The 26,238-nt window shown below is 31.9% G+C and overlaps 1 protein-coding gene across 5 annotated transcripts in view; it reads right to left on the bottom strand.

The window, feature by feature from the left end:
* Positions 1-26,238, bottom strand: part of LOC118204962 (uncharacterized) — a 97,074-nt gene that overhangs the window by 25,399 nt on the left and 45,437 nt on the right. For 3 of the 5 annotated variants that reach the window (XM_085819936.1, XM_085819939.1, XM_085819940.1), the window contains exons 5-8: positions 21,774-21,945; positions 21,447-21,682; positions 9,137-9,232; positions 5,811-6,560 (exon numbers count right to left, since the gene is read on the bottom strand). In XM_085819936.1, the coding sequence (XP_085676062.1) occupies positions 5,811-6,560; positions 9,137-9,232; positions 21,447-21,682; positions 21,774-21,945 (1,254 nt within the window). The remainder of the gene's footprint in view (positions 1-5,810; positions 6,561-9,136; positions 9,233-21,446; positions 21,683-21,773; positions 21,946-26,238) is intronic. The other 2 variants (XM_085819937.1, XM_085819938.1) reach the window with 2 other exon arrangements.

Here is a 26,238-nt window from a genome sequence, read left to right as displayed (position 1 = left end):
TTAAAAGGAATAATTTTACTCATAAGCTCAAAGGTTTCAATTATAGCAATTGCATGCAATTTTCATAACCATTAATGGTTAATTTAATTCAAATGCCCAACTACACTGGTTATCATAAATTAAGGAAAAATCACAAAAATCGCGAATACTGAAAAAGTTACATGTAGAATTTTATGAAACTTACCCACAAACACATAGTAAGGTATCAAATAACATAAAAATAAATTACCAGACAATTATGGTAGTATAGAAATTAGCACCTGTATAAAATGAAAAAATTGAAGGTGTCAGTTTGCTATAGAAAAGTACCTTCAATATGGAATATGGTTGCCTCTAGAAGCAATATAGCACATACAGCGATGCGTGATGCTCTTAATTATGCGGTCTATCAGTTCCATAGGAAGCGAGAGCCATTGCTCTTGCAAAGCAGTTGCAAGTGTGGCAAGGGTCTGAGGGGGTGGATTGACAGCAGTTAGACGTCTCTCTAAAGCATCTCAAACGTGCTCGATAGGATTCATGTCCGGGGATCGAGCTGGCCACTCCATGTGCATAATTGTTTCCTGTTGAAGATAATCATGTATGATGTGAGCTCTGTGTGGTCTTGCATTATCTCCCTGTAACAGGAAAGCATCACCTATTGCCCCGGCACATGGGTGCACATAAACATCAAGGATGTCATCTCTATAAACCGGAGCATTCGCGATTTCTGTTGGAAAGACATGGAGGTCTGTGCGTCTACCCAAAGAGATGCCACCCCAAACACAGACACTGCCTCTTCCGCATGCATATCTTTAACAGATGCTTGACGGATGATAATGGGTTCCGGGTTCTCTCCATATCAAATAACGCCTACTATCGCTTTCTAGACTAAACCTGGACTCATCCGTAAAGAGAACAGCCCTCCACTGATCAGGCGTCCAGTAGACATGTTGTCGCGCCTATTGCAAACGGTCATGCCAACTGCAAACGGTCCCTCCTATGGTGTGACGTGAGCGGCATGCAAATGGCTAGTCGCCTCGCATACAGACCACCTTCTTGAAGCCTTCTACACACAGTTAACATTGATATCAACCTTCAGGTGGCTACAGCAAAGGAGGATCTAAGAAGAGTCGGAATAGTGGTTCTATTCCTGCGTGCACATAATGTCAACTATCGGTCATCAGCGCTCATCGTAGCAGTTGGCCGTCCTTGGCTGAACCTCCTAGATGCCGAATCTGTGGTTTGAAATCGCCTCCAAAGTCTATGAACCACAAAAGGACTCACATTTAGCCATCTGGCCACTTCTGTTTGACTTTATCCTGCCTCTAGTCTCCCAATAGCTCTTCATCGTACTTCTGCAGGCAAATGATGCCTGGAGGTCATTGTTACGAATTGGCTATCTCAGATTTCTGATGTCACTATCGCAGTGAAATATGTGGGCTTGCTCTCAAACACAGACTTTTATTCTCCTCGCAGATGACGTATTCCGAGTGCAACACCACTAATTTGCATATTGTAGTTTTATTCAGCTACTCTTACTTGGCAACATATTCAAATTTTACACGGTTTGGCTTATTTTTGAGGGAGTTATCGCTATTTTTGTGATTTTCCCTTAATTTATGATAACCAGTGTATGTAAATAAAATTAAGTGTAAAACTAACTTAGCAATCAAATTAATTAATGGCATTAATAGCTCACAATGGAATAATATAAAACATAAAAAGGGGACACTATCAATTCAAAGTTTCATCAAAACTTAAGACAGCACACTTTAGAATATACAGTACAAAGTCCGTAATCTGGACGTCCATTATCCAGAATTATCTATAATCCAGACCTCAAAGCCACAAACTTATGCATGCACATTTAATGCGAGCGTCCGCTACACATGTGCGTAAAGCGTTTACCCATGCGCGCTTCCGATAGTGAAGAGATAGATAAGTGACAGCGAGTTTATTGAAAACGAACAAATTTCGATTGACAAGTTAGTCGGTATTCTCGACACAGCAATTACAGGACTTGAACAGTGGAACTTTGTAACTGAACAAGAAATTACGTCTGTTTATAGAATTAAAGAGAAAGTATCAGCACAAAAAACGAAGCAACTTAAACAACTTACATTGAAAGAAATGTTTAATAAAGTAAACAAATAAATATTAAGCTTTTTTTTTTTTTGCAATTTTTGATACCCTTTAGATCATAATTGCTCTTTATTTCAGAAATTAGAGTTTCATATTTTTAATTGTATAATTTCTGCATGGCATCTTAGAAGATTTAAACAGATGATCTATAATCCAGAAAAACCACTAATCCAGAATCGCCGAAGTCCTGACGAGTCCGGATTACAGACTTTGTACTGTATCAATTAACCCTCTGCAGTTGTATGTCTCACTTTCAGACATCAAAGTGTTTTTACTGTCCCAGTCATATGTCTGCTCTCAGCCACCACAGCAAAGAACCACACTAATCTTGATATTAAGTCGTCACGCTTCACCATATTGCATATTATGTACTACTCTCTGTTCAATGAAAATTAATTCCAACCAGCATGATACCTATGCACAAATTAAATACGACTGCAAAAGTTAAAAATCTAGAAATATTTTTTACCCTACAAAGAAAATGCACAGCCTTGGTCTTGCTAATTTAATCTAGATTCTGTGTAACTATAGAGAATTTTAAAGTGAATAAAAATATTTAAAAAAATGTATTTCTTTAAAAAAAGGGGGGGGAGTAAAGAAAAGAAAGAAGAAAAGCCAAAAACTTGAGGGTGAAATTATATATAACATTCACATCACTTAAAACCATTCCTCTTGAGCAAAGAGAAAATAAACATCATCATTACCTACAGCTTCTGCTTACAAATTCTTTTTATTATTAAACTGACAATAAAACCAAATAAAACATATCCTTATTTCATACACAACAGTGCTGAAATAATTACTCTTGGAAGATAAATTTTGTTCTAATTAATGCAATTATGAGGTTGTAAGCTATTGTGCAACAAATATTAACTAATAACAAGTTGTTTTAATAACAGTAGAATATCCCCCACAAAAGATATCCACTTCAAAAATTACATCTGAAAATATCTATTATCATAAAATTTTTTTTTACAATTTACACTAAGATAAAGGAGTACTGCCTAACTATTTTTTCCTCCCATAATAATTAATCTAATGAGTTTAAGTATGTACACTGCACAAAAAAAGGGGGGACAGTTCTAACAGTTCTACATTCCCCGTTCTACTGAGACAATTGACGAAATTCAAATTGCGTTTTTCATGTCTCAAACGCGCAACTTAGAATATATATTAGATTTACTAATAACAAGTTGTTTTAATAACAGTAGAATATCCCCCACAAAAGATATCCACTTCAAAAATTACATCTGAAAATATTTATTATCATACAATTTTTTTTACAATTTATACTAAGATAAAGGAGCACTGCCTAACTATTTTTTCCTCCCATAATAATTAATCTAATGAGTTTAAGTATGTACACTGTGCAAAAAAAGGGGGGACAGTTCTACATTCCCCGTTCTACTGGGACAATTGATGAAATTCAAATTGCGTTTTTCATGTCTCAAACGCGCAACTTAGAATATATATTAGATTTATATATAGCATTATTCTAACACAAGTATTTTGACACAAAATCAGACTTTTCTGAAGTGACATGCCATTTTTTTCCATATTTCGAATCTATGACTCAAATTATGCCAGGTAAAAATCGCAAGAGTAGTTTTTAAAAAATTAGCTCTCAAAATTTTAGCTCCTCAATGTTCATTGAATTTGGTACATATTTATTAATATCTCATTTTTTATTGAATTTTTTTTATTCTTCCTTTCACATTTCAAAATTTAGAGGTTCATTCCAAATAAAACTCACTCATTTTTTATGATTTGTTTTTAAAATAATTTTCATATATTTTTCAAAAAACATTTTGAATTATAACCTATAAAGTTTTACCATCATCTTAAAGTAGGTGTATTTCTAAGCATACCTGCAAACAATTAGACTTCCTTTCACATTTCAAAATTTAGAGGTTCATTCCAAATAAAATTCACTCATTTTTTATGATTTGTTTTTAAAATAATTTTCATATATTTTTCAAAAAACATTTTGAATTATAACCTATAAAGTTTTACCATCATCTTAAAGTAGGTGTATTTCTAAGCATACCTGCAAACAATTAGACTTTTTTATTCAAAATTTTCTAAGATATACATGAATTTACATATTTGCACATTTTGAAATTTGACATCTTTTTTTCGAGTGATAATAACGCCAAATGTGGTTATAAATTTTTTTAAAGTGAATTGCCACAGCTATTTTTAACCTTAAATTTCAAATAGTTTTATGGAGAATTAATCATATGAAATATTTACCCTCAATGATGTATAATAAATATTTATTAATACTATATGAAAAGCTATTTTTTTTAAATTATGGATGATATTATCCAGATTTTAAAGTTTTTCTAAAATTTCTAAGCTGAAAAAGTTTGTTTGATGTTTAATTTCATAATGTTTTTAAGCAAACAGGATGTTGGCAGTTTGGGTCATGTCCCAGCTTTAAAAATATACATATAAATATAAATTTTTACATTAATCCTCTTAGAAAGAATCTTTTAAGTAGTAATTTTCTCTCGTGTTGTAGAATAAGAATCGTGTCACTCGGTGATACAGGATAAAGGCTGCTGGAGGGTTTGTTTCTTCCTCATTAAACAAAAATCTTTTAATTCAAATATTTATCCTTTGAACTTTATTTATAGTTAAAATGTCTAGAAAATGAAAAGCTGTCTTTATCTGAAGCGCATTTGATGGAATTGATATTTTAAAAATTTTTTCAAGAATGCGAAATTTATGGAAGTGTAACAATCAAAAAATCTTAATTTTCTTGTGTAAGCACTAAAAACAAATGTAGAAGGAAAGATGGAAATCGGGAAGGGAAGCAAAAATTTAAAGGGTAATCAACTTCAAGAAAGTTGGGTGTTCAAAAAGAAAACACTTGGACATGTACACCAGCAAATAGTAGATATTATGTTTATGCTAACAAAAAAGAGAAAAATGATATCATTGCAGATTAAAGTGAAGAGCGACTGGTTTTCAACTGTATGGTTGCATGAATTTAAATTACTTCATAGAACATCATATTGTATCATAAACGGAGCACCCCATGATTTCTCAGTCGAATTATTTAAAGATTCCGGAATTTATCCAATGACGTATATAGATATCAGCTAAAGACGTTTTCTCTCTTGATGAAACCAGACTATCCTTTAATCTCATGCCTTCACAATGCTTAGCCTGTAAAGACTGATAAAGCTCTGACCAAATACTGATGAAATGGATCGATTTGGATTATCAAGTTACAGCAAAGCCGGCCTACCTGCCTTAAAGGAGGGATGCCTGTGTAAAGAACTTTCTACATGAAACCAGTTCATATACATGTTACACATGAGAAAAACCACAAAAATACCCATGCAACCAGCCCGTTCACCGGGATTCGAAACCCGGAGCAGACTACCAGTATTCAGAGACTTTACCGCTCAGCCATTTGTGGGCTCTTTTGAAATGGAAAACAATAAATTTATTTAAAATTAATGTCAGAAATACAAAGATGTTTAAAAAAGTTGTATGCTTTTTAATATACTTGCAAAATGCCTAAAGAAAAAGAATATTAGAATAAAGTAGCAAAACATATTACTATCAATTCATATTCACTGTAAGAAGATCCAGTTAATAAAGGATCAAGAAAATAGCTAAGTATGCATTAAATAATTAAAGAAAGAAAACATTTAATAGACTGTGATATTACTAACCGGGAAAGGCTCTGGGCCTTCTTGTATTACAAATCCATCTATAACATGGGTTAACACTTGAGGTTTCACTATAGCTTTCTGCAGTTTTTCCTTCACATTGCCAAGAGGCAGTTTTGTAATAGGTTGCTGTGGTTTCAAAGGTTCACTTTCAATCAATTCAATAGGTTCAGTTTGTTGAGCAACAGGTTCAACAGATTCTTCAGGTGCAGATACTGGTTTTGTGTCATCATCTGCAGGACAAACGTCTTCTGGCGCTATGTTAGTAGAAGCAGGTGGAGTGTATGGCAGGACAGGAGAAGTATTCACAGCAGCTGAAACAGAAGTGCTGGCATTAGCTGTTGTGGCAGTCGTAGTCACAGGTGCACATGACACTGGTGTTGTCGATGAGGACGAAGTTATCGTAGAAATTCCAATAGTGGATGAAACAGTTGTTTGCACAATTTTAGTTGATGGTGCCACCATTGCATGTGATTTCACAGGTAATGATGGAGGTAGTGGTTTGGTTTCAATAGCTATTGATTTACTTTGCGTGGCTGTGGATTTTGTTTCAGAAGCAACAGGCACAACAGGTTTTACTTGATTTGAGTGAGTCTGATTAGCTGCATCAGATTTTTGTTGGGGAGTTGGCTGGTGCTGAGGCTGTGAATGTGACTGGCTTGTCTGAGTCTGTGTTGTAGCCATCTGTGGAGCAAGTGGAGAAGGACTTGCTCCTGGAGAGGAACCAGTCGGAAGTTTACTTTTTGGCCTGATCTAAAAAATAATTCAAGTTAGAAGATGAGGAAAATAAAATACACTCAAAGAAATATGAAACTTTGTTCTTAGAACTATCAATCAGAGCTCAAAGCGATATGAAAATGTATAGTTCTAAAAATACACCGTTGAGTTATATAATTAAAAAATACGTATCTACACCAAGATGCATCTTTACTCTTAATTAGAAAGATAAAATGTTTATTAATATGAAAATAAAAAGCAAATACCAGATCAGAAAATTATAATTAATAATCTTGAAACGCATCACAATCATTTATGAACTGAAACAGACAATCCATGTTACATATTTTGAGGGTTACAAGTTTAACATTAAAAGCTTAACTTCTTATTTTTATTCATTTATTTATTTACTATTTAAGGAGTTATTCATATTTTAGACAAAAAAAAAAAAAAAAAAAAAAAAAAATCTGAAAACTTGATTTGTGATCCAAAAAGTTTAATTTTTGGATTTTATTCACTCAAAAATTAACATAATATCTAAATTTTCAGTTGTTTTAGTCAATATAAAACTTCAAGGAATGCACACAGCAAATGAATTCTTCTACAGAACCAACCAAAGTTCCATTTATCGGCTCCTTTATTGATAAATTTGCCACCCTTTAAAAAAGAAGACATATCTCTAATTATCCGAAGTGATGTTTTGGAAATTATTCTATGAATAAAATTTGCTTACTTCATGTAGATAAATATAAAAAATATTAATATCTTTACCAAATAGCTGTGTAATAAATCTGTTCTTATTTTTTTCTCATTATCAATAACATTAGATTAAAAACATTATGATTATTAGAAGTAGCTTTAAATTTGGACATTTTTCAAATCCTGGAACTTGCTTACACATGAGTTCAAACTATTCCCTCAAATACTCAATTTACTTATTCAAGTATAGTTCATCTTTATTGAAGCTGCATAAAAAAAAACTGAAGATGATTTCCTTAAATATATATATATTCACTCCACTAATTCTCAAACTTGATAAAATGTGCTACACTAAGAACCAAAATGATTATATATTCCGTAAAGATATTTCTAAATAATGTTATACGTCTTGTTTTACTTATTTCCAAATCATTAAATAAAAGTCAATTTTTTTTATAATGTTTCTTCTAAAGCTGACAAAAGATCATACTCTTTCTCTGATGATTTATTTCAGAAAGTATCATCAGATGTACATGGGTGTGTCCCAGAAATACTGGAACAAACTTAAATGCCAGGTAGAGCATGTGAAAAGGATTGAGAATTGCATAACAAGGCAAGACTGCGTATGTCATTAGGTGGTGCTGTTCACGATGTTTGGGCAGCAACTGCTTAGTCAGGCCTTACCTCTGATACATTTTCCGGTGATGTGTTGCTATGCAATTTTCAATCCTTTTGACGTACCCTATCTACTCTTAATTTGTACCAATATTTACGGGACACGCTGTACATGAAGATTTTACTAAAAATAACAAGAAGAGGTAGTACTTTTCTCTGAATCAGTTATGAGATTTAATGCAATACCAAAACTTTTGTTAGTGTTAATAAATGACTGTAATCTTTGACTGATCACTCAATTTTCACTTGTGAATGAAATGTTAGTTTATAAACAAAATTTCAATATTAATAAATTAACAAGACAGCAAGTGACTATGCTTCCCTAGTATTCATGAAAGAACATTAGAACCCTCACTTTTAAAATAAAATCATTCAAAGAAAATTAAATAAAAGAAAGAAGTTACATTCTTCTAATTAAGAACATATTCAAGTAAAATAACAAAAAACTTCATAATTAGATATAAAAAGTGCACAAGAATTTAATTGATGATACAAATCAATTATGGTTTTGCATGCCCCAAAACACTGCTTAGGAAAGACAGTTCTTTTTATAAAATATCTACATAACTGACTAACCAGCAGTAGAGAACTGCAAAATTCAGCATCCTGCTTAAAGAATTCAACATTTTATTATTTAATTCTACTAGGAATCTAGCATAAATAATTAAATTAAATTTCTCTTCAATTTTTTATACATGTTTTAAATATTGATACACATTATTAAAAATTTTTAATGAAATCTGATTAGTATGATTCAATTCAGAAAAGAAACTAGCAATATATTTATTGAGTGGTAATAATAACACACTAAGTATTTTTTTTTATTTTTCATAAACTCTGCTAGCATGATATTATTAAAACTAACAACAAAATTACTTTATGGAAAAGAAAATTATTTAAAAATTATGAAGATGTCAATCCTTATTATTCTCTTAGCTGCCATTTTTTTTTACAAACCAATCATTTGGCATTAATGATAAAATTATAACATATTTCAGGAAGAAAGAAATCAAAATTAATTTTAAAAAACTCTGAACAAATTTGAAATTTAAATGAAGTGACTACTTTAGATACATTACGTAAACAGAATTACCTACGCTCATATTCACACTTTTATTTTATTAAAAAATGCTTTAAAAGCATAATTTAAACTGACGTAACTAGTAGAGAGCATTAAGAATGAAATGACTAAATTCTATTTTTGCCTCTTTATGAATACAGTAGAATAGGATATTTACTTGTGTGCGGATGGGTGTAGCATTTGAGTTGACTGTAGCGGCACTGGAAACAACAGTCTGAGTAGCAACTGCAACAGTCTGTGTTCCTGAACGAACCTAGTCAAAGAGAAATTATGCAAATTTACATAATTTAATTTCCAACATATATAGTAAGAGTTGCAAGAAGCAGAAGTGTAAAGTAAAAAATCTCCCAAAGGTGAAAACCCAAATGTTTTCTGATAAAACTATTATTGCCTTCTTCAGGTAGCAAAAATTTATCTGGACCCCCCTTCCCCGCTTGAACAACAGAAATGAAATAAAATTAAAAAAGGTAGGAATAGGATCAAAATCAAAATATCAAGAACTACAGGCCTTTAAGCCAGAAATTTCCTTAAGAAAGACAAGAACTCTCCTTAAGTTTCATTCAGTGCCTAATGACGACTTTTTTTTTTTTTTTTTTTGTGTGTGTGTGTGTACCACAGTGGCAATAAAAGCATTTTATAAGGAATGAAATAGAGTGGACAAACATGTATAAAACTAAAGTTCACAAAATTGACAACACGGAGACATGATCCTAAAGGACCGATCAGACTCAGGATAGAGCAGTACTAAGCCATGGAAAGAGATGAAAAATTATCTCTGTCTCAGTTTTCAGTGTGCAGCTTATTGTCTTCTTCAGAAAATATACAAACAGAACATTTGAGAAACTGCAAATTGAAAACTCTGAGAAACAATATGGCTCCAAGAATATCAAAATTCATCAGCTTCCAATAAAATAAACTCTAATAACAGCAGCCAATTTGTCAAATTTTTAAACATTTCAATAATGTCATGGGGAAAAAATATTTTTTATCATTTGCAGACACTACTACTTAGGGATTATTTACTTAATACATGCGGCTTAATTCTTTACACTTGAGGTCTTTCTTGCTTGGGCAAACCTGAGACGATTTTTGAGCCTCAAGACGATTTTCTGCATATTTGGTGAATTTCTTACAGATAACATATTTGGTGAACTTCACATGCAATTTAAAGAAATCAAATCGTTCTTTTGTATCAGAAGATACTTATGATCCTGTGGCTCTTTTCTCAGATAAAAACGGTATTCTTTGTGGTATTTCTTTGGATTCTGAATTTTCAGTTCTATATAATTATTGTCATTTTTACATTCACTATCTATTACTCTGATTTTTCACCTTTTTACATCTCTTCCTCACTGCTATCCTTATCACTTATTTCTCCATCTCTATCATCAAGTAACAACCTATATACACAGTAAGTCATCAAAATAAGTGGAGATCGAGGCTCTGCTCTCGAGTTACCACATCAAATCAAGAAAAGACCAAGAGTCACCTCTTCAATGAAAAAGTTTAATATTGAATGTTATCTTCTTCTGTTCTAGTTTAATATTGAATGTATTGATTTTAAATGCAAAAATGCATGAATTTTAATATTTAATGATAAAAATGCCTGATATTTAGATTATTAATCACTAATCTGTAAGGTTTCAAATACTTCTGCACATTATTTTTACAACCAATTAATACAGACCTGCTAATGGTCAAGCCATTATTTGTTGGATATTGCTAAGATACAATCAGTTCAAATCTAAAAAGGTATGATCAGGTAAGTCAAATATGCCAAGCCAAAACATTTGGAAGTTTGGCACAGCATGTATTCTCGACCAGTTAGATGTTAAAGTCCTTGAGTGAAGTAAAGCCTCCCACAGTTAATTAATGGTATTGTTCAAAATGTCTTAATCTATTAAATTTCTTAAAACAAAGATTTATACAGTCAATTCCACTTAATCGGACCACATCGGGAAGCGATCGTTTCAATCCTATTAACCGGCTGGTCCGATTACACAACCATACCCTATGTTGTAAGACAGGGTAGTAAACAGTAAATGTAACAATAAACTATATGTTTATGTAGTAAACAATAAATGTACACGTAAATCATGTACTAAAATGTAATTATGAACTTTATGGTGCAGTACACACATATGGCGAACATACATGTACAAACAAGAAATACAGTCGAATGTTTTTTCATTGAGAAAATTAATTTAGAAATGAATTCTAAGAAACAATCTCCACGATACTCAACATGCAAAGCACAATAAAAACAATTTCTTACCAAGTTCCAGTCAGCATTTGAAAAATTTATCCAATGTGATCTGACACGTTCTCTTGAAGGACTGCGCACGTTAATGAAATCGTCACAAACATCTAACGCAGCAATGGGACTGCCTTCATTTCCCTCCTGCATGAAATACTGACGCAAAGTTTCAGTGCATTTCCTTGCATCCTGTGTTCTCACTTGCACCAACTTATTAGCGGCATCAATCATCATCACTTTCTTGGTCTTCTGATGCTGTCATGTGTTTTTCTGCAATTCGAGCAACGATTGCATCGTCGTATTCTTCGTTTTCATTGTAGCATTGAAGCTTGTGGTCAACGGATAGAAATTCTTCGCAATTTTGTACCTGTTGAAGTTCCACACGTAAATCATCATTTTTACTTTCAGTGAGCATGTCCACATCCATCTCCAAAACTAAGTGCTTAAAGTCACAGTGAGAAAAACAGTTCTGAATTGTCTCACTGCTCACTTTTCGCCAGCTGTCGGCCACAAATGTAACTGCTTGTAAGATGTTGACCTTTGCACTGACTTCGCTGGCTTTCCCTGATAAGGTCAGCAAATTTTCTGCAATTGCTTCAAGGATGTAATTAACCAACCTTGCACAATAAAGGGTCTTCAAATTTTTTATGATGCCCATGTCCATTGGCTGGACCAAAGCTGTGGTCCTGGGAAATAGAAATTCCAGTCCTCATTTAGATTCATCAAGCAATCTAAATGAGGATGAGCGTCACAACTGTCAAGAAAAAACAGCACTTTTCTCCACTGGCATTGTAGCTCTCTGTCTCAATCCTTCAGCCATTCTTTAAAAAGTTCAGAGGTCATCCACGCATTTCTATTTGCACGATACACAACTGGTAAACTCTCCATCCTAAGTCCTTTAAAGCTGCGAGGCTTAGTGCTTTTTCCTATAACCAACAGCTTCCTCTTGTCTGTTCCTGACATGTTTGAGCAACACAAGACAGTTATGCGATCCATAGCTTTTTTGGAGCCGAAGAGTGCAACATATTTGTAACTTAACGAGCCATCCGGTGTAGAACGATAATACAGCCCAATCTCATTAGCATTGTAGATGTCATCTGCTGAAAAATTTTCAAGAAGCTCGGGTAGTTTTGCTGATTTCCATTCTTCAGCATTTGCATTATCAGCACTTTCTTGAATTTTACGTCATGTCCAGATTTCCATCGAGACAACCAACCGTCCATAGCTTTAAAGTCATCGTGGCCCAGCTATTTAGCAAGTTGTTCTGCTTTCCATTTTAACATTGGGCCACTTACTCACAGACTGTCCAATAAAATTGGCAAACCATTCATTAAGGGCTTCATTGACATCTGGGTCCTTGCCTTTACGCTTCCGTTTTTTGGAAGTTCCTTCTCGTCCTTCCCACTGTGCCCATTCGTCTCGCAGCTCATTTTCTTGTTTTATCAAGAGCGAAATTGTAGTCTTTGCCAATCCAGTTATTTTCACCATCCAACGCTGACTAGTGTCTTGTGGTTGTTGCTTGATCTTATCCAGGAACCAATTTTTTCAGCTAATGCCACGTTGTGGCATTTTGGCAGGGGAGACAAGACACACGCACAGTTCACTGACTAAAGTGGTCTGAAGAAACCTTGGTGTTTCGGGTTCAAGATGTTGAGGTCAAGAGGGAGATAAAAAGCTAGCCATTCAAAGCTTTGGCACTAAAATCACCCCAAAAAGGTGATGAAATGATAGCTTTCTTGTGCAAACTTTGATCATGATTGACAGGTGGGAATTCCTTCCAGGTGGAGCCGGACACTCTATTATTCATTTCCTCAAACTCGGAGGCGCAGGTCAAAGAAAGGCCAAAGAAAATGGTGCGCATGTTCACCTCCAACCAGTTTTGCTTTTGTCATGTACTTTAAGGAATTTCTGACCTTTGATAAAGCATTTTCCTGGGGAGCAGCAACTATAGATCCTCCCATATGTCGCAGACCACCTGTACATCCGCTGTATGTGGCCGACTTGTGGCTTTTGTTCCTTATTTGCTCTCACTTTTTTTTGTCTTATTAAATGGAATTTTGGTCCAAATAAATGAATAATATTAGGCTTATGTTCATAGGATTTGTTTCGGTTCTTTAGGATTTGGTTAAAAAATGCGGCTGGTCCGATTATCCGGTGGTCTAATTAATCGGATTCGAATGTAATCAATTTTGATGAATGTTCCAGCCATCAAAATAGTATAAACATTACCGCTAGAAGTTATTGCTTTAAAAAGCAACCGACAACACCTGAACATTCAGAGTGCTACCGAAGATAGCACAGAAAATAACATTCAGCATGCAAATACTCTTTTAACTATCAACAAAAATGGATAAAAAAGAAACTATAAACAAATGCTTGGAACTACAATATCTTATTTGTCAATGATGACAATATAGAAAAATGAAATTTATAGTCAGCTTAATGACATCATAAGAATTCAGATTATGGAACTTGCTGAATTTATTAGGTATATCTCAGAAAAAAATATTCTTACAGTTGTGTTAATTTAGGTACTTAATTAAAGCAAATCAGGATTAATTAAAGCAAAGTAAATTAGGATTGCTTTTCTTAAAATGAATGACTTTGAAATTTTCTAATAAATGTATAGGGCATTTTCTCTCTCCTTTACCACATGCTTTCACAGTGTAAATGGAAGCATGCTCAACGCATATTCGGAAGCTCTGAAGTTTAAATCTTGGGGAGGGCAATTGCAGATTTCAGTTTTCCGACACTGAAAATTTCTAAAGTGGTGCCCGAACTAAAAGGTGGTGAATGAAAATTCGTCTCTACCAGGATCTGGCACCACCTTTCTACATGCCTTCATAGTGTAACTTGAAGCAAGTTTGACATGTCTTCAGGTCAGAAGATTCGAATTCTGGAGAGGGAAACTATAAATTTCTTCAGTTTCCTGACATTAAAAATTTCTAAAAGATCCTACAGACATCAATTTGTACTTTTCCACACAAAGAACAATGAACCTGCTTTTGTAGTTAATATATTTTCATTGGATTTTCAGTTCTAGGCGAGACTACCACTTCACAAAGATTTTAACTGTTTGACCACTGGTGGACCTTCCTCTTGCTAAAGGAAACTGATTCATATTTACATTACACTGGAAAACCATGATATCAAATATGAAGCTATCCCCACTGCCCTCCACAAATAGAACTTAAAACAAAACTATTAGTATTCCGTAGTTTTATCTGAAATATTACTGACAGGTTATTTTAAACTTTTATTCCTATTTCACTTTTACAATAAATAAAATATCATAGTTTTATATTTCTACTTCCAAGCATTTTTATAGCAAAGTAAGGATTTATCATTTAATTGTATCGCAGTTTATAACAATTCAACTAGTAAATATTTTCAGAAAATACATTTTTAACCTTCGATGTATTTATATTTTAAATAAATGCACTGTAATACACATTTAAACAACATTTTAAAATAACAGCAGTTAAAAATAAATGAAGGAGGGAAAAATTACTTTTATCCTCATTTAACATTTGAATATATCCAGCTTAAGTTTGTTAGATCAACTATTCCCCATCTTTTTTAATTTACAAACTATTGATTCTTGTACCCTTAACCATAAAAAATGAGGAAAATTCATATTTTATTGAAGAAAAATTTAAATAATTGAAAAACATTATCCCTGAATCTATGTCATTATTTTTGAATTTGTGCATTAACTTATCAAACATTTTAAAATGATTTCAGTTACACACGGACAAATATTCAGAAGTCTGGAACATAATAATATGCATTTTCAAGCTCTGAACAGTTTGACAGTTAAAAGCTCTATACTAAAATTCACTTAAATATAAGCTGTATATTCTATGTATTTTATCTTAATGGATTAAAACACATGGATAGTTATTAAATTACTTTTAATAAAAGCACCTGAAATATTCATCTATTTCTCACATCCGGTCTTCTTTTTTTTTACAAAACATATATTTATCTTTACCAAAGTTAATAACAGCATACTGGCATCAAATGAAATAAAATTATTATGAATCACTTAAGGTTAATATAATAACTTTCCAACACCACAATAACTACAGTATTGGAAACATAATACATTTCTGTAGTTTGTAAATACTTTATGGCAATTTAAAGAGTAAAAAAAAAATCACAATTAATATTAATGGTAGCCCTCATAACTGATATTTGTTATTGAGGTATATATAAAAATGTTTCATATAATTTCAATCTTTTACTAATTCAAAAAACTGTTTTGTTTTGCATATATAGTTATTTCCTAGAGCTGGGCATGTCTTTTCATTTATTTAACACTTATAATAAGCATAGTTAGCTTTTAATAGAAATCACATTTAAAATTGCTTTTACTGGATTTAATAGAAAGCATTCCATAAAAGTTTCATACAACAATTTGATTAAAAATCTTCCCCTCTTCAAAAAGGAAAGAAAACACACACAGCTTTTACACTGCATTTTTAATGAAATACAAAGTGATTTAAAAAAAATGGAGATCTATTTTTTTAATAACAAATGCTACATGTATATGTTATGCATGCTGAACAAAAACGTTTAACCCTAAAAGGATATGGACGTAAAATTCTACGTAGAAGTACGACTATCCAATTCGTTACAAATGGAGATTTTTGCCAGTTTCCGATGGATCCAATTTAGGGTTGAATGTATAATGGAAGAAAAGAATTAAAGTGAGACGATGAAGAAAATACGACATTTTGGGGAACTTCAAAATTTCAGAGCAAAAACACACAATGCTCGGAGAAATAAACATACCAAACAAATCAAAATGGTTCAAAACAATTCATGGTGACAGATTTACTTACTATAATGTAACTTCACTAAATAATTTGTAACACAAAATGACCCACCAGTGTCAGTTAGTTGATTGTCATAGGCCATATATAATATATATTTTTTGTATATAAATTTATAATTTTATGTTGTTTCCTTTTACAAATTATTCATTTTTACTACTACACCATGTTTAATTTTACAATAAAAGTTTTTTCTAATTATTTTTATTATTAATAATCAGATTAAAATTCATAATTTATCTAACGTAATTATTACTTAGCACATTTTAGGTTAGCAACATTATTTTGCTACTAAACATATCGAAAATATATTTTTGTTTCAAAACTTTTTATTGATCTAATATTACAGATTTTAAGAAGTCTTATTATTATATATTTTTTAGATCAAACTTCCATTCATTATTTGTTTTTATATGTTATATTTCTCCTGTTTTACATGTTTTTGTTTTCTGAACTTCGTCCAATCAAATTGAAAATAATTATTCTATTTTTAAGCTTTTTGTTTATGATGCTATAATTTTTTTTAACTATGGCCTGTATGGTTTCAAAGTCTTCCCATGTTTTTATTTTCTCATGTAAATAGATTGCTTGTATTTACATGTTTTTATTTTTTGGACATGTTCTTATGAAAATAAATATTTTGAAACTTTTTTGATGCCATTATTTGACAAAATGTTTTTGCACTACTAACTATAACATATAGGGGTTGGACTAAGACACAAATAACATTGGCCGATTTTCTGACATTAAGTATTAAACTTTAATTTGTCTCTGTTGGTTCAGAAAAAGGTTAATTATTTTAGTTCTTTTGTTGTTCCAACACTCTGATGGTGATGCCACAAAACATGTAAATTTATTTTTTCATTTATCGTTTCAGCTCTTTTTATCCTTCTCATGCTGTCTGCCAATATGCTTCTACTTTTTTTGCCTGGTGATGCCACATTTTGCCTTTTTTTGCATGGTGATGCCACAAAACATGTAAATTTATTTTTTCATTTATCGTTTCAGCTCTTTTTATCCTTCTCATGCTGTCTGCCAATATGCTTCTACTTTTTTTTTTTTTTTTTTTGAAATTTGTTTTATTCTGAATCGAATATGGGATGTATTTTAAACATACCATTTATTTTAATTTATTCTGCATATCAACACCACTCATCACTGCTTCCAGTTTGCAATTGGATTAGATTTTGAACTGCTTTTCACTTTGCATTTATTCATTTACTTATATATCTCTATAGTATATGTCATATCATAATCGACTACAAATGGGATCGAACTGATGAAGACACACATTTCTATGATTTACTGAAATATAAAATTCTAATTTATAATTTGTATCATTATCAATTCAGAAACAGGCCATTTCATTTACTTCTTTCATTGCATCCTCTGACAACAATGTGGGGAACAATATAAATAACCTTTTCATTTTTTGCACCTTTTCATGCAATTAGTCACCGTAATTCTCAATTCTATTTTGAATGGTTTGCTTCAAGCTTGCATGTTTAAATGTTTTATTTTTATTTTTACTTTATAGTACAACCACTACTTGTGCAGCTTTTAGCACTATTTTAGTAACATCTTACTACTATCTCCAAGAAAAATTTCAATTTTCTCGCCAATTTAGGCAAAACTTTCTTAAATAGAAAACTGCACTTTTACGACAACCCTTTTTACTTCCATCACTTAATACTTGAATTTTCAGCCATTTGGTTTTTAAATTTTGAAGACAAGTTTGTTAATTTTAACATACTATTTTGATCCTTAAATTTCTAATTAACTACTTGTTTTAAATTTAATTTAAGATTGTATCATTTTTTATCTTCTTATGATTTTGAATAAACTTTTAATTGTTTTACTTCTGTTTTTGATTTTCAATGAGAGTGTAGAGGATATGTCTTCTAAAGAAAGCATCTCGTACAAATTAATTGTGTTCTTAATGAGAAACTTTAAAGTTACTTGCTATTTTGTTTTACAGGATTCTTATAGCTTAAATGGACTTTGTCTTTATTTGGATTGAGTATTAGTCGTGACTTATGGTTTGAATCTAGCAAATAATTTGATGCTTACTTGGAAGTAAGATGAACACTCTCTTGTTGTTAATTGATAGTAGATTGGTTTATCCCCTTGATAAGTCGATTAATATGCGATCAATGACAACAGCTTCTAGTTAAATATTTAAAATTTACTTTTGGTTTTGGATTTTTTAGCCGATTTATAACAAGAAGTTGAAATTACTATTTAATATGCTTTTTACCTTCTAAAAAAGTTTTTCTTTTATGGTTTTAATTCAATTTGTGTTCCTTGGAGATGGTACAGTAGACATTCGTTTTTACGAACCTCTTTTTTACGAACACTCTTGATTTGACGAACTAGCGAATGGTCCCTAATACACTCCCATAGATGTAATGTAATTTTGTGCTATTATTTACGAACTACAAATCAGGAAAATCTCTTTTTTGCAAACTCAGTTTTCATACTTCTGTGTGTTTCATTGGGACGAAGTGTTAAGGTCAAATAAAATCTCCAACTATTTTGAGGCAGCAAGTGCGAAATATTCGAAGAAGTACAGTAAGGAAGGAGGGGGCAGAGAAGAGGGGGAATTAGGACAAATTTATGGTGTTGTTTGTTGTGGGAGGTTCTCAGAAGAGCATCGGCCTGATGTTGTTGGGTGGGGGTGAGACCATTCATGTTAAAGGGGTTTGGGTTGCTTCTAAAAGAGAGTTGTTGCTTTTTGTAATGTCATAGTCATTTGATCTGGACAACTCAATCAGTGAAGTCCCGTTAGTCGAGAGGGAGATTGGGCCAGTTTTTGTTAAGTAAGATTCTTAGAGCTATGTCGCAAATGAAGAAACGATTTTGTTTAGCGGTTGAAATAAAGAAGAAGATTTTAAAAGAAGTTGACGAAAAAATATTAAGCAAGACACAAATTGCTCAGAAATATGGAATTTCTAAAAATAGTTTATCGACGATTTTAAAGGCAAAAGAGAAGATCTTTGGAGCTAAAAACGGAAACGATGAATGTGGACCCTCCTCTCGAAAATCAAAACACCCAAATTTGGAAAGGGCTTTGCTTGTTTGGTTTCGAAAGATGAGAAGCTTAAACATTCCAATTGATGGAAATGTACTTAAAGAACAAGCACACTTTTTTGCTTCCAAATTAAACATCACAGATTTTAAAGCATCAGATGGTTGGTTACAGAAATTTAAATTTCGGAATGGTTTGAGTTTCCGGAAAGTTTGTGTTGAAAGTGTAGCAGTAGACACGTCATCAGCAAATGAATGGAAAGAAGAAAAGTTGAAATTGCTTCTTTCTGAATACGCTGCAGATGACGTTTTTAATGCAGACGAAATGGCTTTGTTTTTTAAGATTTTGCCAGAAAGAACATTAGCTTACAAAGGAGATAAATGTGTTAGAGGTAATAAAGCTAAAGAGAGACTTACAGTTTTGATTGCAGCCAGCCAACATGACTGGGTCACAAAAATTGCCTCTGCTCTTTATTGGAAAATATCTGAAACCAAGGTGTTTCAAAAACGTTCAGAAGATTCCTGCTGCATATTATGCTAATAATAAGGCCTGGATGACTGGCAACATCTACGAAAAATGGTTGAGAGATTTAGATAACCGTTTTTCAGCAGAGAAGCGCAAAGTTCTCCTAATCGTGGACAATTGTACTGCACACATGGAAGTCACTGGGCTTCAGGCAATCCGTCTGGAATATCTCCCACCAAATGCAACTGCAGTTTTACAGCCAATGGATCAGGGGATAATCAATAGTTTCAAGCGAAAATATAAGACAGTGCTCTTGCAAAGAGTAATCCTTGGCTTGGAAAGGGAACAACCTTATCAGATTGATATTCTTGGTGCAATGCATTTATCAATCAGTGCATGGAATGATGTTTTAGATGAAACAATTTCTAAAGCCTTTCGACATGCAGGTTTTGTTAAAGAAACAGACATAACTGAAGAAATCCATGACAATAGATCTCACGACGAAGATGAGATTCTCATGCATGAACTTCGCCGTAGAAATCCACAGTTGCCAGAACTTTCATTCGAGGATTTTTTAAATGTGGATTCTAATCTCATCTGCACGGAGGAAATATCGGATCACGATATTATTAGCAGCATAATCAATGAGAATGAGAGACTTTCAGATCCAGGAGAAGAAGAAGAAGAAGAAAATGAAGTAACACCAAGACCGACTTTAAAAAAAGCTGCTGAATACTTGTCAGAACTTGGATGATTTTTTGAGGCCAGTGATAATTGTGAAATGCTAACAAATATAGAGAAGATGGAGTCTTGCATTGTACAATCTGTTGTTTTAAAACAGACAAAGATAAGTGATTATTTTGTTGCTCAAGGGCTTAATAAAGGTACGTTTTACAAATATTTTATATTTCTTGTTTGTTTAATAGAATGGATATCATTTATTAAGTAGTAATACTATTAAAAATAATTCCTAATACATAAATAAAAGCATGGAATAGTGTCACTAACCTGTTTTGAAAACATTAAAATGTGAAATACTAACAATTTCTGATGCTTTTCTAAATTACGAACTCTCGATTTAACGAACTGTTTTCGTAGGTTCGTAAAAACAAGCGTCTACTGTATATAGAAAGATTTCTTATATATATATATATATATATATTTCCCTTGAAAAGCCAAAATGAACTTTGAATTGGGCTAATTAACCATTTTCCGCTTCTTAATTTTAATATATTTTGCATTTTACCTTGTTCAATCAATTAGTATTTTACCGTGTTTTATAATTTACTTTTTAATTAGCATATAGCCTATTATTTTACCTCATTCAATTGATTTGCTTTTTACTGCGTTAAAATTTCCTAACATGTTTAGCATATAGCTTTCTTATTAATTTAAGTAAATATTCAAATATTTTTTCCATTTTCATACTTTTCATAGCAACTGAATATGTTTATGTTGGAGTTTTCTTGGAGCCACAGCTCTTGGTAACTTTTTGGCGAGCTTACTAAAATTTATCTTCTAATTTCCTTAATTTTGCAGCACATTGTGCAAAATTTTGACCTAAATTGGTCTTTTTAGTTTTGTTCTTACAACCTTACTTATAATAATATATATATGTATGTATAAAAAGTATATGTATATATAAAAAGACATGTATATATAGACACATGTATATATAAAAAGACAATTTTAACATTTTACAATTAGTTTATTCAAATAATTCTGAAATTAAAAGAGGTCTTTAATGAAAACCTTCTAAAAAAATTCTATCGAAGAAAAGAAATATATCAAATACCAGAAAATTTTATTTAATGAACAGCATGACAAACAAAAACATTAAAATAGTAATTTTCAAATAAGTAACAAAAATTATGCCCACCCTTACTTGCTTGGGCTTCTGAGGAGCTAAAGGTGTGCAAGTTGTTGGAGGAACAGGTGCAGTTGCAGCAGCAACTGGTAAATGCATTGCAGTCTGTGGTGGTGACTGTATAAACATATCTGACTGTTGACTACGAATGATTATGGGATTCTGCGTTAAAAGAGTAGATGATTGCAAGCATCCTGGTGTGGCCCAGGATATACCTTGTGGCAGAGAGCCTAGAGCTTGTAAGGAGCCTACAAGAAATTTATGACAATTTCTCAAATTCTGATCATACAAATTTTATCTTTTGATTTAACCATCAGCATATAAGTATTAAATTATTACCTAGAAACTGAGCTTGGCCGAGCATAGTACCAGCCTGAGTGGTGATAATTTGCGGTTGTGAAGTGATCTGTTTTAAATGGCTTCCATTAAATACTTGAGCTGTGGAATGGACTGGTAAAGATGATGAATAGAGAGACTTAGGTTGCAAAGCTGCCTGTTGGTTATGAAATGTCTAAAAATAACATGTTTTACAACATTGGAGTGCACTAAAAACTATTGAAAAATGCATTTTAGAAGCTAAAAAATTATACTTAAATATACATGTAGATTATTAAGACCACAAAAAGGCGAAAAAAATTACTCAGAAGATAAAGAAGAGAGATTAAATAAAGTCAAACTTTTTTAAAGTGAAGTAACACTCTCTACATACATAACACTAAAATTGCAGAACTATAAAAAGTTTATTTACAACTGTTTCTATGTGCATAAATGCATCATACACATACAGTCAAAAGTCGTTAATCCAGACTCGTCGGGACTTCGGCGATTCCAGATTATCGATCATCAGTTTAAATCTGGTAAGATGGCATTCAGAAATTATAAAATTAAAAATATGAAACCGTAATTTATGAAATAAAGAACAATTATGATCTAAAGGGTATCAAAATTTACAAAAAAAATCTGATGTGTAATCCACATGACTTCCTTGTACGGAATATTAAATTATACGCATTTTTTCTTGCATTTCATTTAAACATATTGGGTTGAATTAAATCTACTTTGCCGACAGCGCATAAACCACAATAGAATAAATGCATTCTTTAAAAATCACTCTAGTATTTGTTTACCATAACGAAACTCTGGCGCTAGATTCACTTAACAGTATTAATAATTATATAACAGTTAACTTATATAATAATTATATAACAGTTGACTTATATAATATTTATATAATGGAAAATAAGTTAACTGTTATATAATCCAATAATTATATAACAGTTAACTTATATATTTCGTTCATATTATAACTCATAATGCACAAAATTTATATTATTAAAGAATAGAATTATCTAATCGTTGCCACATGTTCTATTCAAATACTATAATAAAGCTAGAATGATGTATAAAAGAAATTAAGCAAACAAAACAAAAAAGAAACAGTTTTCCACAGACAACTGAGTATTTCTCAATTAATTCAGTTTTCACGTCGTGAGAAGGCAAAAATACATAAAAACTCAAAATATCTATATTAAAAATTACGAAGTAAATCTTAAACACTTATTTCCCCCCCAAAAAAAAAATTCCAGAAAGAATTAAGCATGATTTAATTGGAAATAATAAATGAATGCATTATCTTTGTTGTTGAGAAGCTAAGTTTCTCTAGATTGGCAACAAATCATATCAATGGGTGCCACAAAAAAAAGGCTTAGCAGCACTTAGACAACTTTAAAATTGTTGATAAGTCTAAAAATATTGCATACAGATTTACTAAAGGCATAAAAACATTAACTGGAAGATAAAAACAACATAATACAATCATTTTTAAAGCAAAAAATGTACAATTTACAAACATATAAGAGTAAAGAAACTGAGATCACTGAGCCGGGTAACAGAGTGGATATATATATAAATATATTTATATACATTTGGTGCGGGCGATTGCAACCAAAATACGAGGTGCACATCTACATGTTATAGCAGTCCTATATACAAAATTTCAACGTTCTGAGGCTACTCGTTTTTGAGTTATGCGAGATACGTACGTACGTACACACATACGTTCGTACAGACGCCACGAAAAATTCTCTTCAGAATTAATTTTAAAGCAGTTTTATAATTTTTTTGAAGGAAAAGAGTATTTTATTCTGTCCTTATGTGCAGATATCATGGAAAAACATCGTTAAATTTCATTCGATGGTGGTCAAAATGGATATTTTTCGTTGAAATATGCTGCCTGAAACTTTTCGCTATTACAATACTTCCTTTTTACTTCGTACAAGGAAGTAAAAAGCAATGATTTTCTATAAAATTTAAGCCAATATCAGACTGAAACTCTAATTTTAATAACTGTCAAGGCTTCCAGGATAATTTTTAAAGGAAAGAGATTTAAAATTTACATGTGTTGTTGTCTGCGTGATACAGACCTATTAAAAGCCCCCACTACAGTTTCTTTCTTTAAATTAGGCACTTCAAGGTTGTGAACGTAACGTGTGTCATCATAACCACACAACATATATTTCCTTCAACACATTTGTAACTGTAATTTAATTTCAGTCATCACAATGCATGTATGCAATGATATGCATACATACATGGATATTTTCGTTGAAATATGCTGCCTGGAACTTTTAACGATTACAATACTTCCTTTTTACTTCATACAAGGAAGTAAAAAAAACTTAATATTTATTTGTTTACTTTATTAAACATTTCTTTTAATGTAAGTTGTTTAAGTTGCTTCGTTTTTTATGTGATAATACTTTCTCTTTAATTCTATAAACAAACATAATTTCTTGTTCAGTTACAAAGTTCCGCTGTTCAAGTCCTATAATTGCTGTGTCGAGAATACCAACTAATTTGTCAATCGAAATTTTTTCGTTTTCAATTTTCTTCGCTATCGGAAGTGAATTATAATGATGAGCAATTTGATTTAAATCATATCAAAGACGGAGTACATCGAGATGAAATACTACATTTAGCAGGGAATTATAAGCCAAATAAAATAAAAACAACTGCCCTGAAGATAAGGATAGTGCTGACAGATCAACTTCCAATTCATTGCGTGCCACCACGTTAAAGATAAACAAAGTTTAGATAAACAAAGGATATGCCTTTATCCATTTTTCGCAGCAATTCCACTTTTTGTTTAATGGACTTCGAAACATACTTTCGCTTTTTAGATCCTTTACATATTAGCAAATATATAACAGAAATTCTATTTGACATAATCGAAAGTTCAAACTTACTTTTATAAAATCGCTCTAACAGTCTGCAAAAAAATAATAAGCCGAATCCAATTCGAAGATTAAGGAACAACGCAATCTGCAACATTAACTGAATTAAATAATTTTAGCTTAGCTTATACCGTCCATTATACATTAAACGCGCATTCGTAAACGTATTTTGCGCACGCGCACACTCGCAGCCTCAAAGGTCTTCTGCGGCATGTGACACATGCGCAAGCTTTGAGGTCCGGAATATGATGTCCGAATTAATGACTTTTGACTGTATATAATAAAGTAAGTACATTGCAAACATTCTTAAAATACTCAATCTCATATATTTTTATAATAACAATAAAGCTTGGAGGAACATCTGTAATATTTGTTAAGAAGACTAACAGGACACATTTATAGGGCAGTAAAGTGGCATTCAGAGCCCAAATCTGTCATTCAGATTACAGAAACTCAATATTAATTAAAAAAATAATGAAAATAACAGCACAATAAAAAATAAAAATAATTTAAATTCACATCACAAATATTTATTGATGTTTTTATAGAATATGTATACATATGTGTGCCATGTGTGTATATATGTATATTCAAAGCAAATTCAAATAGTACATCCCAACATGGTAATAATAAAATAAGAGCACAAATAAAAAAAATATATATGTACGATATATGCATTCATGTATGTATGTGTGTGTGTGTGCATACACACATACATACATAGAGGTCTACACACACACATATATATGTATGTACATTACATATGTATATGTATGAATAAAGGCGACGAACTGCACATGCTCACACCATATTAGTTTGTGCTTTCTTCGGCTCCTGAAAATACGCCATTTTTTCCGGTAAATGCCGTTTTATAGCATTTTATTTTGTGATATTTTGAAGCTAATTGTGTTCCAGTTGTGATATTATATCACACTTTATGTTTCTGAGACTATTTGACGAACTTATGGATGTTTGCATTTTTGTGTGCTTACGTGGCTCATCATGCTTTGGCTTCAATTTTTGGATTACTATTTCTATGATATAAAAGGTCTGAAATGATCATCAAACTGTAAGCATGTTTGATTTCTACATTATTCCACTATTTTAAAAGGGGTACTGATTGGATAATGTCTTTACAAATTTCAAAAAACAAAATTGTAAACTCAATTAATCCCACCCAATTACACATTGGTGTTAGAAGACTAAAAAAAAAATTAATAAAGGAGGTGTTCTAATAGAAAGACCTCTGACATTGAAGCCTTAGAAACAGAGGTTAAAAGAAATGATTTATTTAGAAACAATATTGTAATTCAACGTCCTGTAAAGAAAGATCCAAAAATTATTATTTATGATGTTTATTCTGATCTCTCTCGAGATGAACTTAAGAAGATGAACCATTATAAAATATGGTCTTTGAAAATCGTGGTTTTGACTTAAAATTTTTGATAAAAGGTAGAAATACCAAAAGGACATTGGGTGGCCACCGTAGATGCTAAGAAATATAGAGAACTTATAAAAGCAGGAAAACTTAACATAAGATGGTCTTGTCTTAGAATTAAAGAATTTTTGAA

This window comes from Stegodyphus dumicola, chromosome 7 (assembly GCF_044657685.1).
Source record: "Stegodyphus dumicola isolate Sdum_Otavi_A_Nest chromosome 7, ASM4465768v1".
In the NCBI taxonomy this organism is placed as follows: Eukaryota; Metazoa; Arthropoda; class Arachnida; order Araneae; family Eresidae; genus Stegodyphus; species Stegodyphus dumicola.
The sequence above is the reverse complement of the archived record's forward strand: the minus strand, read 5'-3'. Positions and strand labels throughout refer to the sequence as shown.